We start from the raw sequence: 16,380 nt of genomic DNA on the forward strand, positions 1-16,380 counted from the left end.
ACCCTTTGGTCCAATGTACTGGGCATCTTTGGAAGGCTTTGTAATTTGCTCCTTTAGGATACTTCCTCCCATAGAGATGCATGTTGTGAGTCGCATCATACTGATGTCCGCATTTTCACAGAAAAGTACCAATGGAACACTATGTAATATTCATGACAGAATATTGTCTACTACATTATATATGTATACAGCAAGCCTGTGATAAACAACCGACTTTCAATTCACTTCAGTCCATAAACACCAGTACCGCGGCTTCAATTTTACAGCGTGATTTAATCAAATACTGCCAGCAACATCCCAACGCGTTTTGGAGCCTTGCGCTCCTTGATCACGGATAAGGTTACATGTTACTTCCGATTCTTTTGAAGAACTCACCATGTGAAAAAGAAAACATCTTTAGTCTTTTTCTTATGATACATTATATAAACTTAAATGCAACTTTGGAGAGACAAAATTAATTCATCATTTTGTAACATCCTTATTTAGATTTCAAAAAGTGATACTTGTAAAATTCACATAACATTATGTAGCAATCACCGATATGCTACACTTTTAGAATCAATTGGTCCAATCCGCCCTGGTTGGTATACATGAATGTGAATAACTTTGTTAGATAATCCCATTTTTTTGTCATAATTAATGAAGATCAATCGATCATTCAAACAAAATTGATTCATTGTCACATGGTTGCACTACATCTGACTTTCAACCCTCCGCTGTTGATTAAAATAACTCCTTCAATTTCAATTCTGCCCAAGTGGGCCTATTATCATTTGATACGATATATTCAAACTGCATTGTCATAGTTTTGATTCATTAATTTGATTATACTTCACATCCATGTTTTTAACAATAAGAAAATAACATTCCTATCGTACAACACTAGTTAGATATTATAGCTCTCCTGCGTCTCAACGATATCTTCATGTATACTGCAAAAAAATAGACAAAAGATAGTGATTAAAATCAAATATGTAGCTATATATTTCAAATAAAAAACATATGAACCTAATAACTATTTTAATCCTTCAGTCAGTAATGATTAACTAAGATGTACCGCTAGTTCTTCATCAAGTGTAAGGCCTGTGGGATGAAGGGCGTTGTACCTGATAATCAATTTTGATTCTAATCTTCTTAGTTCTAATATTCTGTTGCCGCCCCGTCCTCGAATTGGAACACTATCAAGCACACTGAATTTCAGCAGGTTACAATTCTGGTTATGGAAGTTTTTCAAATGTCTCGCAATGGGGTATTGTTGATCTTCCTTGCAAATAGCTCGCATATGTTCTAATGCTCTTTTTTGGCCTTATGGACAGTACTCCCGATATAGAATTAATTGCATGGACATTTGAGAGCATATATTGCTAATTCTGTAATGCAAATAAAATGTATTAGGATATTGTATGCTTTTTTGTTTTTCGGATAGTTTAATTGCCTTGCCATTATCGCTAAACTTATATGCCTTGCATTTTCTACAAGTGAAAAATCCTTTGATGTCAGTCTTATCCCTTTTCAGATTATGTAAACAGTGACTCAACATGTCATTTAGGAATCTCACTTTTCTGAAAGTGATGGCTGGCTTGTCTCCAACAGGTTTTACTAAATCTGGGTCTGATTATAAAACTTCCCAGTATTTTTTAAACAAGGTTCACCTGCCAGGCGGGGTTTTTAAAAGATGGAATGAATCTATTTTGCTTGTCCTCATCCTCATCTGTCTTTTTCTTTGGTACTAGCAATTCATTACTTTTGAGTTTTTCAACCTTCTTACTAGCTTGTCTAATGGTTTTCTTACCCTCTCTCAACAAATCTTTTCATCATAAGCACCTTTTCTTTCTGAAATCCCTCTTCGGTGCTACAGTTTCTTTTCGAACGTAATAGCTCTCTGTAAGGGATGCTTTGGATTAGAATGGTAGGGTGGCAGCTGTCCGTGTGCAGTAGACTATTGCCCGCTGTTTCTTTTCCTACCTCCTCCAATTTCAGAACTAGAAACTCAATGGTAGTTTTGTTGATGTTGCTACTAAATGATAGGTTTAGGGACGTATCATTGAGTATGTTGACAAATTCGCAAGCTTTATTCTGGGTACTCTTCCAGATAAAAAAGATGTCATCTATGTATCTGACCCAGAGGACGACGTGGTCTTCAAAGTGTCTGATGTTACTGACAACTTGCTTCTCCCACCAGCCCAGGTACCACCCGGCAAAGCTGAGGGCAAAGCAAGTTCCCATCACCATTCCCTGGGTTTGTCTGTACAGTATTTTATTGAAAATGAAGAAATTGTTTATTAGGCAAATGTGTATCATATCTAAAATCAAAAAACTGGAAAAGATGGTATACATTATAGATGTATCTAAACCTTGGTCCTGAACAAGGTGGCGATGTAAATTGAAGATGTCCATGAAAACGTGGATTGACGGGGTTAAAATTGTCCATTGTTGCCTGACTTCACAGGACAAATGTAAACAATGTATAATGTCTTGTACTCAAAGAAGAGTTTTTGTCTATTTGTCTGATATTTAATTGTGAAGTTCCTTTTTGAGTGTTGTGACAGATACATATCTACACAGATGTACAACATTAATTGGAAATGTGTATTGTTTTGAGATTGATTAAAGAAAAACCTTTTTGCACTCTCAGAGGTGACAAGTGTAGTATTGATTATTTACACATTGTGCAATATGATTGTACTAAGGAGGAACAGAAACAGCATTCTTGTTCATTCTTACCTATATCTCAGGTGTTGAGTTATTGTGTATTTTTTGAGTATTCATTGGCACTCTATTACCTAACGTTTCTCACTCCCTCTTTGGTTAACTTCAAGCAAACCCTTGGACTGTCCTCTGTTACTCTTAGTAAAGAGTCTGCCCTCTTTGGGTCTCCTAACTCATGCCCTGAGTGCAGTTTGTCTTGTCCCTGACATACTTCATGTAGAGCCTGGCCTCTTCTTTCCACGCAGGGCTCAGAGCCTGGCATCTCTCATGTGCCACTGGGTGTGTGCAGTCACTGTCACATTTGGTGCAGGGCCTCAGGCTTGTTTATGAGAGCCCTGCGTCACTTTTGCACCACGTAACGGGGTACATGCATTACGCAGTGCTCTCAATCGATTTAAGAAGCCACACAAAGCCTCCCTGCGTTGTTTTAAGTTGCCTCAGAAATCATGAGTAACGCAATGCAGTGCAGGTCACTATGTCGCCTTAATCTGTGCCCGAGAGGCTTTCCTTGGGTGTTGCGGTGGGCTTTGCCACAAGGCTTTCCTTGGGTGTTGCGGTGGGTTTTCCCGTGAGGCTTTTCTTGGGTGTTGCGGTGGGTTTTCCCACGAGGCTTTTCTTGGGTGTTGCGGTGGGTTTTCCCACGAGGCTTTTCTTGGGTGTTGCGGTGGGTTTTCCCACGAGGCTTTTCTTGGGTGTTGCGGTGGGTTTTCCCACAAGGCTTTCCTTGGGTGTTGCGGTGGGTTTTCCCGTGAGGCTTTTCTTGGGTGTTGCGGTGGGTTTTCCCATGAGGCTTTTCTTGGGTGTTGCGGTGGGTTTTCCCACGAGGCTTTTCTTGGGTGTTGCGGTGGGTTTTCCCACGTAACACATACAGAATTTGACGCCGCCCCAGATTTACAAAATCATGTAAACCTGGGGAGGTGCCAAGTGTGTACGCCTCCTAAGGTGAGGCGTAGTGAAAAGACATTCTGCAGGAGACACTCAAAGAGAAAAACACCTCTTAGCATTGTTTGTGTTCAGGAAAGTGCCCCTGCACAAAAACAACCTTGCATGCAGCTGAGGTACCCTTGCATTGGTGCTGGGCTGCCAAAACGGCGCCAGTGCAGGAAGAAAAGACATGAATGCACCGTATTGCCGTGCTGCACTGCCCTATGCCAAAATCCCATAAATGAGCCCCTGGTTGCCGGACCTGTCACACTGAGTTCAAATCCTCACTTCTCTGGGTTCCCTGTCACACTTAATTACGTCTCCTGGCTTCCACTTCTGTTTGCGTTTATCTGTTTCCATAATCATGCTTGTCCCTCATTAACAAGGACTGTATTCCACTCACAGCAGTAACCTCCCTGGAATTCTTCCATGTGCAATCCTGAGTGTCTCCGTATCTTGAATTACCAGCCCCGCAAAATCCTGACCCACTAATTACGGGTCTGGAAACCCCAGACTCATAAGTTCCAGACCCAGAGACACAGGTGCAGTTTCACAGCATTTGCACTGCATACCGCCCAGCACTAAGAAATAGACATAGAACATGAGATGGGCTCAAGGAGGCTAAATCATATCTCCTTGCAGGGATCAACAATGCACTTACAGAGATAGCCTAGTAAGAGCCGCTGAATTAATCTCAAGTTCTATTTTAGATTGCTATTGTACAACTGAACGTTGATGAAAGTTAGCTATCGGTATCTGTAACAAGCATTGGGACATTTTTGTTATTGCCTCTGCATTACACACTTCCCTTTTGGCACTAAATGGCTAATTCATCAACCTGAAATGCTGTTTTGGAATTGTTATTTATCTCGTACTGTTACATTTTATAATGTGTATTAAACTTTAAATCCTTAATTTTTTTAAGTACCAATATGATGTTTGTATGTTACGGTTTTAATTAACTGTAGAATAAAAGAATAGCTCACTGCATTTGGCATTTGCCTGAAATTGGGGTGCTACATTTCGGACCCATTCCTTCCAGAGTATGGTGGATCCAGTTGCCGTCCACTCCCTTCACAAACCGTCTCAGCTCCAGTGACGTAACAAAGGCCCCCGCAGTTCGAGGTCCCCCGAGCTCTAGGGGGCCCTCTCAGCACAGTACCCTGGCCTGAGAGCTCCTGAGTGAGTCCAGAGGGGGGCTCCTCCATGTACTTTGCAAGGGGCCACCGCAATTCTTACACCACTTCTCTGCTCATGTATAAATAGAAAGATGACATGAGTGGCAGAGGAGAGAAGAAATTGAGAAGAACAAATAGGAAGAGGAAGGGGGAGGGAGAGTAAAAAGTCTATCCTCCCTGTCCACCAGAGAATACCAAGGAGGAGAAGACTTGGGCGGGACTCTGCGGAAGAGTACCGCAGACAGGAGGGCGAGGAAGAACCTGAAGGAACCCATGCAGACCTTAGGGGTCGCACTAACCAGAGTGACGGACAGAAAGTCCAGGAAAGCGGATGTGATGGAATGCTATAAGGAGGGACTACAAAAGAGCCCAGGTGCAGCTGGTGAGAAAGCAAAAGACACACAATTTATGGACGGAATGCAGAACAAATCAAAACCTTCACTCACAGTCAATAGATCTGGGTTAAATCAATCATTCTTGTGCTCACCATGCCACCCCAGTTTAGACCTGACCATACGCGAATCAATCTTGACCCTGTGCCTCATGGGAACAACCCAGCCCGAACTGCCAAGCCAGGTCCTCCCTGGACTGGATACAAGCATCCTAGTACTGGTTTCAGGGTTTCACCCCTCTTCAGCCAGGATAGCTTGATTCCAGTGGCACAGTGAGCCCAGGACCCACGTCTGGGCATACCTGGTGCACTTATGGTGAGAAAGCAAAAGACACACAATTGATAGACGGAATTCAGAACAAATGAAATCATTCACCCCCAGTCAATAGATCTGGGGTAAATCCATCATTCTTTTGCTCACCATCCCCCCCAGTTTAGAGCCCCAGTGAGCACTTATTTCTTTTTTCATTTTTCACCCGAGTGGGACGGGTATGCTCAGACGTGAGTCCTGTGCTCTCCATGCCACTGGAATCAAGCAATCCTGGCTGAAGAGGGGTAAAACCCCGAAACCGGTTCTAGGATGCTTGTTTCCAGTCAAGGGCGGACCTGGCTTGGCAGTTCGGGCTGAACTGTTCCCATTGGGTGCAGGGTCAAGACTGATTTGCATTTGGCTGGGTCCAAACTGGAATGGCATGGTGAGCAAAAAAACAATAGATTTAGGACCCAGATCTCTGTACTGGGGTGAATGTATGACATTGTTCTGCATTCTGCCCATCAATAGTTCTTTTTGCAGGTACAGCTGGAGCAGAGGAAGCGGATTTGGAGTACACAGAGCAAGGACCCCCGATGTTGGGTTTGAGCCCAGCCACTATTCAGTAGGGTGATGGCCTCCTCCGGCAGGTTAAACAAACATAGAAAAGAGTCAGCTAGGGTTGAGTTTAGGAGAAGCCTCCTGAAAAAGTTTATGATCAATGGGTGGAGGGTTCAAGGTGCAACAAAGAGGAGAATGAGGGGAAACATAGCAAAATATAAATTATGTTTTTGAAAAGGACCGATTTGGGAGCATGATTAATTCTTGGCTATCCTGCGAGATCGACGAACGGAGACAACACTACTGCGGCATTTACGCCCGCCATTTAGAGCACCCGAAAGGACCCTAACGATCCAGACGATCTACTTTCCCTATACCTTATAATATGCCCTGAAGAAGCCCCAGGCTGGTTGGGGAAACACGTTTTGGCTGTCAGTTTTGTTCTCTAACTCACTCTCATGGATAGAGTGACAACACTCATGACATCAGCCGAGAAGAATTTAAGAGAGCTTCTTCGAATGGTGCACTTGCATTTGTTAAGTGTCCGCTTGGCACCTTGCAAGGCCTGGCAGGCTTTAAGAAGGGAGCAGCATCAAGATCTTGAGAGGTGAAAAGAACTGCTACATAGTACCAGAACACAGCTTTTACCTGTCTGCAGCAAGGCACTCATGTCTGCACTAAGCCCCTGCGTAGGACGTCCTCCTCCAGGCAGTGATGGGAGTACAACTGAATACACCTGGTATGCTGATCTCCTGTCAAGCGCCATACTGGGTGCAGCACACTCCCTCTAACACCTAACAACATGCACATGCCACTTAACGCACCCTTCCATCTCTGGACGCATGGGTGCGCAGAGCTCATGGCACGAGAAGGACATTCTTGCATCTCCGAATCAGATGACAAGAGGTAAAATTAATCGCTCACAGTAAAGGAAGCCAATGGCTGGAGTGGGCTGACCCACTGCCCGATGCTGAAGCAAAATGTGAATGACACAACAACAGACCAATGGATGAGACCCCTTGAACAGTATAAGCAAGGCAGCTTTTTGTATGGTCGCCCCCAGGATTTTTTGACCGATGGTTTTTAGACTCTAAGAGAGAACTGAGGCCTGCTAGCCAGACCTCCGCGTCAGTGCCCTGACCGCAAAACTTGTACGTTACATTGGCTTTACCCACTTGGTATCGGCTACCTTACCTATCAGTCCCTTGTATGTGGTACCCTGGTAACCAGGGCATGTAAGTTAGAAGGTCACCCCAAGTACTGCAGCACTGGTTGCACCACCCTGGGTGTGATGAAGGTCAAACGAGTCTCCCAGCTACTCACTGCAGACTGGAAGAGCAGTTTCAAACTGCTTGCCCGATGTTCCCATTTAAAGCCATGGCAAAGTCAAGTGTGCCCTTGAAACATGAGTAAGTTACCCCTAAGCAGGTCTACCGAGACCTAAGGCAGGGTGCAGCATATTTTACATGTTCTGCAAGGAAAAGTCTGCAACTGTTGTTTTTATTGTGGAAGACTTGGTCGCCCCATCGGCGAGTTCAGGTTTACATGCTGACACCTCAGCTGTGCTAAATCCTGAATGGTGTAACCAAAGTTGATACTACAAAGTATCAAACAACTCTTGCATTAAGCCCCACTTGATTCTGAAGCTTAAATTAATGTAATATTTACAGTGTGCGACAAGTATAAAGTTGCCACTTTGTAACCTTCTGTCTGCTATGCCTTTAGCGGTTACTTATGGAGCTTGCGTCTGAGACAGTTTTCTGCCCTCCCGGGGAGCCATGTTAACGACTCCAAGAAAGGAGACAATAGGGTCCTGCAATGGAGAGAGGTGTTACCTCCCTCCTACAGGAAGCCATGCGGGATTTGACCCAAAATATGACCTTCAAAGATGAAGCTGCCTTTGAAGAGCAAAAGGGGAACACTTGGCAGAGGGGCAGCTCCATTGTTTAGGCAGACTAGCTGACACCCGGGAAGGAGAGGGGAAAACGGTTGTAATTTTTCAGGACATGTAGCCCCCTCATTAGCCACTCCTCTGGGTTGGGGCTAGAGAGCTTTGGACACTGAGAGAGGGGGTTCTGCTATCTTGGGAGCGGGCAGAATGGTGCATCATGGGATGCCCACATGCCACACTTCCCAAGAAGTGGTTATCAGGAAAGAGGGTACCTGGTAGCCCAATGGCTACAAGCTGCACCATACCCTGAGGGCACTTTTCTGTACATAAATAGAGCTACCTGGCACCCAGATCTCATCTGGACTGGAAGAAGGACCGAAGAAGGACTGCCGCGCTGCACCGTGGAAACGACAAAGAGAGACTGCACTAAAATGGGGTGCACATACTGAACCTGGTGGTAGGCGAAGGAAAGGGACTGTACCTGCTGTTTCCAGAGCCCAGCCAAAACCAAGAGACTCCAAGGGGCAGTTAGCTGTCCTCCTGTTCACAGAGCAGGGCTACAGCAACTGAGAAGCCTGCTAGGGGAATCCATATTTAAGGGTCTTTTGACCCAAAGTAAAAAGAGCAAGGAAAACAGCCTTAGATCAGTCCTCAAGATATGATTTAAGCCAGGACAGAGCTTTCCCTTGAGTTCTAATCTTCAACAGCCTTTGCCGCAGGATAGAATGCGAGACCGTGTGAAACGCTAATAACAAATCCAATTCTACAACCGTAGCCGATGCACCCTGAACCAGATTAGACTTGATAAATTCAGAGACCTCCAGTAAGGCCAACTCTGTACTGTACCCTGTACTCTGCGTTTCATGGAAAAAGGAGTTTGATTCCATAAAAAGAGAAAGCTGTCTATTAGCCACCTTTTCCAGCATTTTGGCTACTGTGGGAAGAATGGAAAGTGGTCTGAATTTGCTAAGAGTTTTGGGGTCAGCATTAGTTTTGTTAACAGTGGTACCAGGAGGGACTGTTTTCACCCCTTCAGAACAAACAGCAGACGTCCGTGAGGCATTCAGCAGTTTGTTCAAAATGTGGTTAACAAACAGCAAAGCTGATTTCAGGATTTCAGGGAGGATTTCAGGGAGGCAACAGTCTCGGGCAAGCTGAACTTGCAGATGGAAGAACATATAGGTCTAGATTTTTCATATATTACTTAATCAGGTTGTCACCCTATTTAGGGACTCACATTTCTGACAGAAGAGTGACACAGAGCCCAATTCACAGAACTAACTTAATTCTGGGAGTTTTTAAGGACCAGTTAAAGGTGAATTGCTAAATTACCTTTCTTGCTGATTATGAACCACATACGTGTCCTAACCACATCTGTTAGATCGATGCAAATCTTTTAAGAGAGGAAAGTGCTTTAATCCTGTGGGCTCGATTCACAGAACTAACTTAAGACAAAATCCTAAATGTACTACTTTTGGTATTCACAGAACGTACTTACTACTTTTGGTAGGATAGAGCCATGTCTTCAACTTCTTCCTGAACTGCAGCAAGTTCTCCATCTGCCTGAGTTCAGTTGGGAGTTTATTCCAGGCCAGTGCCGCTGCAATACTAAAGGCCCTTCCTCCTGATTTAGGTCTTTTAAATCTAGACACTCTTACCAGCTTAGCTGATGAGGAGCGGAAGATGCGCTAGGCAGCGTACTTTAAAACGGCTGCTTAGAAACATGTTGTGTTTGGTGTCAAACACCTTGGAATCATACCTCCTGCAGGGGAGATATGATTCCACCCTTCTAGAGGGACTTGTGTGAAACACCGGTACACCAGCTTTTTCGACCTGGGCATCACAAAATAGATGATGCCAGGCACAGACACAAGTCTGCCCTCCTGCTGCTGAGCCAAGCCTGACAATAGGTTTCCTGTCACAGGGAGGTGTGACCAGCTCCCAAACAGTCTTAAGTGTATTGGGGCTGGGTGGATGCACTCTTAGAGTGCCAGAAAGTCTGCACTGGGGGCACATTTGGTGTTCCCATGCATAGTCCAGCTCAAACCGGTTGCAGAATCCATTTGTTCCTGCTCTGGTGTGAAACTGGACAAAGGACATGGGTGTAGCCTTCCCCCTGTCCTAACGCTCCCCTAGGAGGGTCCCTAGGGTTAGTCGAATGCCTTCCCTGGGTATAAAGTGGGAAACCTGACTACAGGACTTTGGATTTTACCTGGACTAAACTCTGCAAGCAGAAACCAAGCACTTCAGTGGTCTACACTTCACTGGATGATAGAAGAATTTCCCTTGGAGTAAAGGAGTTACTCCCCTGCATCAGCAGGCCCCTAAGAACATCTGCCCATTTGCATCTCCCGAGCTCCTGTGTACTCGGAAGATTTCTGCAACACAGGAGGTGGGTTCCCAAGCATCTCTGAGGTCGATCTGCTCTCTCAGTAATCCTGAGACCCGTATCCCTCATGGGGACGGTGCAACCCGAACCCCTGTGCACTGAGTACTTTTTCAGCAGCATATGCTCTTTGGCAATCCCAGAGGCTGTGCATTGGACTAATTATAGTCCCAACCCTGAGCAGTATTTCCACTGAAGATTTCCATCCTCCACTCCACGAGTGCTCTGTGGTCCGGTGCTTTGTGATTCCCTTCGTGATTCTGGTCTGTTGGCCTGAGGGTTCTAGCGAGGGTCAATTTGATTTTCCTTGGGCATCCCTGATTGCTCCAGACGTGCCCTGACTCCCCATAGTTTGGTGAGTTCCCAGGACCTTGCTGGTCCTCACCGTAACCTGTTTCCTCTGCCGGCGTGGGATGCCTTTGCCAAGGCTTGTTGATGTTCAATCCAGACACTGACCCCTCAGCACTCAACAGCTCACCTCTGGACTTTGGTCATCATCAACGTCTCCTGTTCCCCATGGCTGCAGAGTCAAGCATCATATCTTCACACCTGAAGCTCCCGGCATCGGTGGGCATTCGTCTATCGAGCCCCTGGTCACCCTGAAGTGACCCAGACTCTGTCCCCTCTGCTTTCAGGTTCTTATCACCTCAGATCTAGGCTTGGACTCCACCCGACAGTTTTCATCTTCCTGGCAGCACCACACCATTGAAAACGACGAGGGTTTCCGACACCACTTGACCCCTATGCACCCGGCTCCTCTGGGATAGGTAACACGGGCACCTCAGTACTCACAAGGGTGCTGGCCTTAGAAACTGCCATATTCCAAAGGGTTTGATTGAAGTCCTCTCCGAAGTGTCCTTGAACTGTTATTTTCTAACCGTGACTTTCCAATAGAGTTGTACGGAGCACACGTCTGTGTTCCCACACTGCCCCCGCCCTCCATGGGCTCCCAGTGTCACTCCTTTGGGTGGTTCCTTGGGGACTCAGCGCTTCTATGTGCTCTAGGCACTGTGTCTAGTGAAGTTGTTGTTGTTATACCATTTTTTTAATATATGGTTCGGCCTCTCCTTGGAGCCTGCTGTGTATTGTGCTATTTACTGTTGTTCTATTGATTAAGTAGTGTGTGTTTTCTGCTCTAATGTAGTATAGGGGTTAGCAGAGAGTGTTTAGAAATAAATAACACTTGTGTGGTTCTCCTTTCATTTGAGTACTCAGGAGTTTGTGCTCTGGTAAAACAAGCTGCTGTACACTCCTTCAAGACTTAGCCTGAAGACTGCTCTCCATAGCTACCAATAGGATAGTTTTCATAAAGGTTATCTTTGACCTCATACATCATAAGGGTCGTTTGGACAGGTGCAAGGTGCCCACTTTAACTAGAGGACAGCATATACCAGCCCAACTACTCACACTCAGCCTGGAATGTATAGAAGTATGTCATCTGCGTAAAGTGTGTCATCCGCATAAAGCATAATTCTATCCTTATGATTGTCTCCCCAGGCCAGATCCCTGACCTGTGCATCTAAGTGGAACCACTCCACCAGAGTCTCAATATTAAGGGCGAACAATAGGGGTGTGAGAGGATAACTAAGTCTGGTGTCTTTCTATGTGGAGAGTGGGGCCAATAATGGGTTATTTAATCTCACTTGTGCCCAAGGGGAGGTATAAAGGGTATTGACAAAACAAATGAAACGAGGCCCAAAATCCTTTTTATAGTACAATTAGCATAAAAGGCTAATGTACCATGTCAAAAGTCTCCTATATACAAAGCAAAAGTAGGGCAGTTGGGCTGTGGAAATCGTGCACATCTGAGGGTATAATATGGGGGTGCCGGAGACAATTATGAGCGCTCTTATTAGGCATAAAGCCATTTTGATCATCATGCAGTAGTGTTCGGACGACATTATGTAATCTCAAGGCTGTTACGTTTGCACAGGCTTTAGTTTCGATATTATTAATTACTGAAATTGAATTATAGAAGGCACCGAGTTGTGTGGGCACTTATGCGGCTTCAGAGTAACTGAAATAACCACCCCTCACAAGAAGTCAGAAAGCATGCAATTCACAAAGGCCCCTTGAAACATCAACTGTAAATGCAGAATAACCAGAAAAGCACATTTCCTGAAGAATTTAATAGTACACCCCTTGGGACCTTGGTCCTCCCTTGACAGTGCCCACACTGAAAGGTCTCTTATGATGGGATTTTGAAGTTTAGCAGAAGGGGGATTGTACACAAAAATATAATATTTCGTAGTAATGGGTGAATGTCTCTGTAATATCTGTACTTGACCCTCAGTGGATAACATTGAAGGGACAATTCTTGACATATGGCCTTTGTTTGGAAGCCAGTACAAACATTCCCAGCCTGGTCACCCACTTCATACTATGTGAATATAACTAACCTGTCCATCCAGTAATATCAATCTTCTGCTTTAGTGTGGTTCTCGGATGTTAAAGGAGTTGAGCTGCTTTGGTATGGTTTGGATTCACCTCCCTCTTTTCTACCTGAATAATTTGGTCTTCTGGGTCAGTATTCTCCCTCTTCCAATTTTCGAGCTTACGCGTAAACTGAGCCATGGTATTTCCTCTAGTCACTACCTTGAATGCTTCCCAAGCTGTAACTGCTGAGTAGACTGAACCCGCAATAATGTAAAAATAATCTATGATCTTATCCCGCAGATGTTTCACAAGAGTATCATCTAACATTCAAACACCATTTACCCTGCAACTCCCATTGTCAATGTCAGGAGGTTTATAGGACCGGTGAATGATCGGAGAACCCACTGGAGAGAATGACATGTTTACCTTTGTCGTCTACATGAACTATCTGTACTGAAAATGGGAAGGACCTACAGAGGCAAATGGAGAATGGCGACCCCTGTGGACCACTGAGTAAATCCTGCATGATTGACATGGTGTATACATCCTACCCAAGAACACACACTTTGTACCTAGTAAATGAGCTCCTTGAAGTAACAGGATATCAGGGGTGTGATGATCAACAATCCAACATAACAGCCCCATCTCAATTTTAGTTTTTAAACCATTATCATTCCATGACTTTATACTATATCCCATCTCAATCTGACAATTCGTTAGTCATTAGAATCAAAGCGATCCTGGTAACCAGAACAAAATGAAACCTTAAAGAATCTAAACTGAAATCCATCCCCCTAACAGACCCACCCTATATTTCTATCCTAGAAATATCAGTCACCCAAATCATATGTAATAATCACATGTGAAACTCAATGGCAAAAAGTGAAAATAGAAACAAGCAAGCAAAAGGAGTGATGCACTTTGAATGAAGAGTCCCTTTTCTTTTCTCTTTCAGGGGCTTTGTATTGTGCAGAAAAGCGGAACATGAAGTCAGTCCTTTCATAATGGTCTCTGTTGCCACTTGCGTGTTATTTCCCCTGAACCCCTGGGTATGGTGAAGACGGTCTGCAGCAGGAGCAACTTCTACCCCCAATGACTTAAGGTGTGCTAGATTCTTTGATGCCTCATCGGTTTTCGTAGTGTACTTTGCGGGATGAAGATATTTCATCAGACGCCCTTTCAATCCCCCGGATTTGTCAGCTGAAAACATTTCAAAGGGAATATCTTGACCCAGCACAGTGGAACAAAGGTCCTATCCTTCACGCCCATTTGTAACTCTAAGAGCATCTGTGAGAAAGTGCCTCGTTTGACATGGTTATCCCCTGTTTTGTGCTGCCTGGTTTTGATGTGGTTTCAATTGTAGTGCACAGGGTCTCCTGTGCCAGTGCTTTTTCCCAAAACATATCCACAATTGGTATGTCTGCCCCCTGTAGGTCCCTAGTAAATGGTACCCTGGGTACCCAGGGCCTGGGAGCTGAAGAGGGTCCCCTCGTACCCTCCTCAGTGGGACCATGCCACAGCCCTTGCAGCTTGCATGCCCATGTGAAAGAGAAAACAACAAGGTTGACATGGCACTCTACCTGAGTGCCATGCCAGACAACACTGCCTGAAGGTATAGGTAAGTCACCGTTCTAGCAGATCTCAAAGCCCTAAGGCAGGGTGACCTATACCACAGGTGAAGACATATCTGCATGAGCAGATATGCCCCTACAATATTAGGGTCCATTCTTTAATATTGTAAGTGCCAGTGAAGCCAAACAGAGTACATGGGCTGGAAACTCGACAGCTCGATCTCCACAGCACCATGATTGTTTCCCTGAACACAGGGGTGTTTGGTACCAAACTACTCCTTTCAATGTATCCACACCAATGCCACTGTGAGATTTATTATACCATGTACTCAGAGGGCACCTCAGAGGTGCCCATGAAAACCTACCAATCCTGGTGTGGTTTCTAACCGGCTGTAGGCATTTAGCTACCACCAGACATGTTTCTGGACCCCTGGGTGGAGAGCCCCTTCTCTCTTGGACCAGAAACAATGCACATCCTGGGTGAAGGTGTCACACCTCCTCCCCCAGGATGGGCCGGTGCTCAAAGGGGAAGCTTCAAAGGCCTGCCGCCTTTGTAATATGCAATCCTGTGCCTCTGCTGCTAAAAGAAGACGGCAGCCTCCGGTTTACACCTTCACTTCATGTGGGAAAACCGGTGGGAAAACTTAGGAGAATAAGGGATGTGCCCACCTCTGCCAATCCACCCCTCAGGTGGGGAGGCGGGGTGAAGCACATCTTTCAGTCCTCACCATCTTGAAGATGGGTAGACCCGCCAATCTGGGCTAGGTCTGTGCACACTCCCACAGGAGGGTGGCATCATTGATGTGTAGTCAACCCAGGTAAGGTGCCAATTGGCCCTACCTGCTACTCCCCTAAAATTCCCCTAAATTTGGTATTTAGGTGGCTCGACCAGTCCTGGAAATTGGATCTGCGATGACTTAAGAAGAAAGAAGAGGTCTCTGCAGAGAAGACTGAATACGACGACTGCCTTGGCCCCATCCCAACTAGCCAGTCTCCAGCTTCTGCGAACCTGCAACCTGCCTTGCAGCTGTGACCTCTGAAAACCCTGGGAGGACTGCTGCCTTTGAAAAAGACTCCAATCGCCCATGGACCGCGGATCTGTCGAGAAGAAATCAACTCCAAGGGCTCCGGATCCAGCTGGAACCGCGATCCCTGCACCCGATGCCCACGGCCCGAGTCTGAGTGGCCCACCTGCCCAGTGAAGTCTCCCCAGTGATTCAGACCTCGAATCCAGTGTTTGCTGACCGCTCCCGCCTGACCTCCATGACGATGCCTCTAGACTGAATCCAGAGGCTCTGCCTGACCGTGACTGGCTCAGGTAAGAAGACTTGGAAGTTGAAAGGCATCCCTGCACCCGGAGCCCCTGCGCCTTGGTGAGCTGAACCAATTGTGCCCCTACCACACCCTGCCTCTCTACTTACCGCTCTGTAGTTGGTCTCCCTCTTGCAACCTCCGGTGAGATGCCTGCAGCCTGTTTGTCAAAAGCTACAAACTCCATTCAAAATCATTGGGCACCCAACGCTGATTTAGCATCCAGCTGCCCCTCTGCCCTGGTGGTGTATGCTTGGTGCTGCTTGCCCCCCCTGTGCTTGTGCAAACCCCCAAAGCTTAGCCTCTGCAACTGATCCACTTACCTGCAAGCAGTGTGGCTCCAGGCACCCCCAGTCTCTATTGAAAGCATTGGGCCGAACTCTGACTCTGACCTCTGCACTCAGCCGCCCCTGTGCTGCTAGCGGTGCAGTTTTGGAACTCACCTAACCCGTGCTCCTTGCTGACCTCTGCACTCAGCCGCCCCTGTGCTGCTAGTGGTGCAGTTTTGGAACTCACCTAACCCGTGCTCCTTGCTGACCTTTGGGCCCAAATACTGGATTTGTAAGTGTGGAACTTACCTGTTAAACTGCATTATTGTTTTCACCGCAGGGAACATTGAACTGCTTCAAACATATTCTAAATGCCAACTTTTAAAAGCGAAAGTATTTTTATTTAAAAACGTACTTACCTTTTTGCGAAGATCTTGGTCTTAAAATGAAATACAAACAAAGTATGTTTTTCCAAAAGTGGTGTGGATCTCCTTATCGAGCCGTGTGTCCATTATTGGTCAATGTTGTGCAATAAATGTCTTCCACTCCTCTGTGTGAGGCCT

General features: G+C 45.7%; 1 protein-coding gene across 1 annotated transcript in view; it reads left to right on the forward strand.

Moving 5' to 3' along the window:
- Nucleotides 1-16,380, forward strand: part of LOC144805848 (uncharacterized) — a 107,669-nt gene that overhangs the window by 24,196 nt on the left and 67,093 nt on the right. Inside the window, exon 2 of the mRNA XM_078672327.1 lies at nucleotides 2,093-2,187. Coding sequence (XP_078528453.1) covers nucleotides 2,093-2,187 — 95 coding nt within the window. The remainder of the gene's footprint in view (nucleotides 1-2,092; nucleotides 2,188-16,380) is intronic.

Source organism: Lissotriton helveticus (assembly GCF_964261635.1).
Source record: "Lissotriton helveticus chromosome 1_1 unlocalized genomic scaffold, aLisHel1.1 SUPER_1_unloc_3, whole genome shotgun sequence".
Taxonomy (NCBI): Eukaryota; Metazoa; Chordata; class Amphibia; order Caudata; family Salamandridae; genus Lissotriton; species Lissotriton helveticus.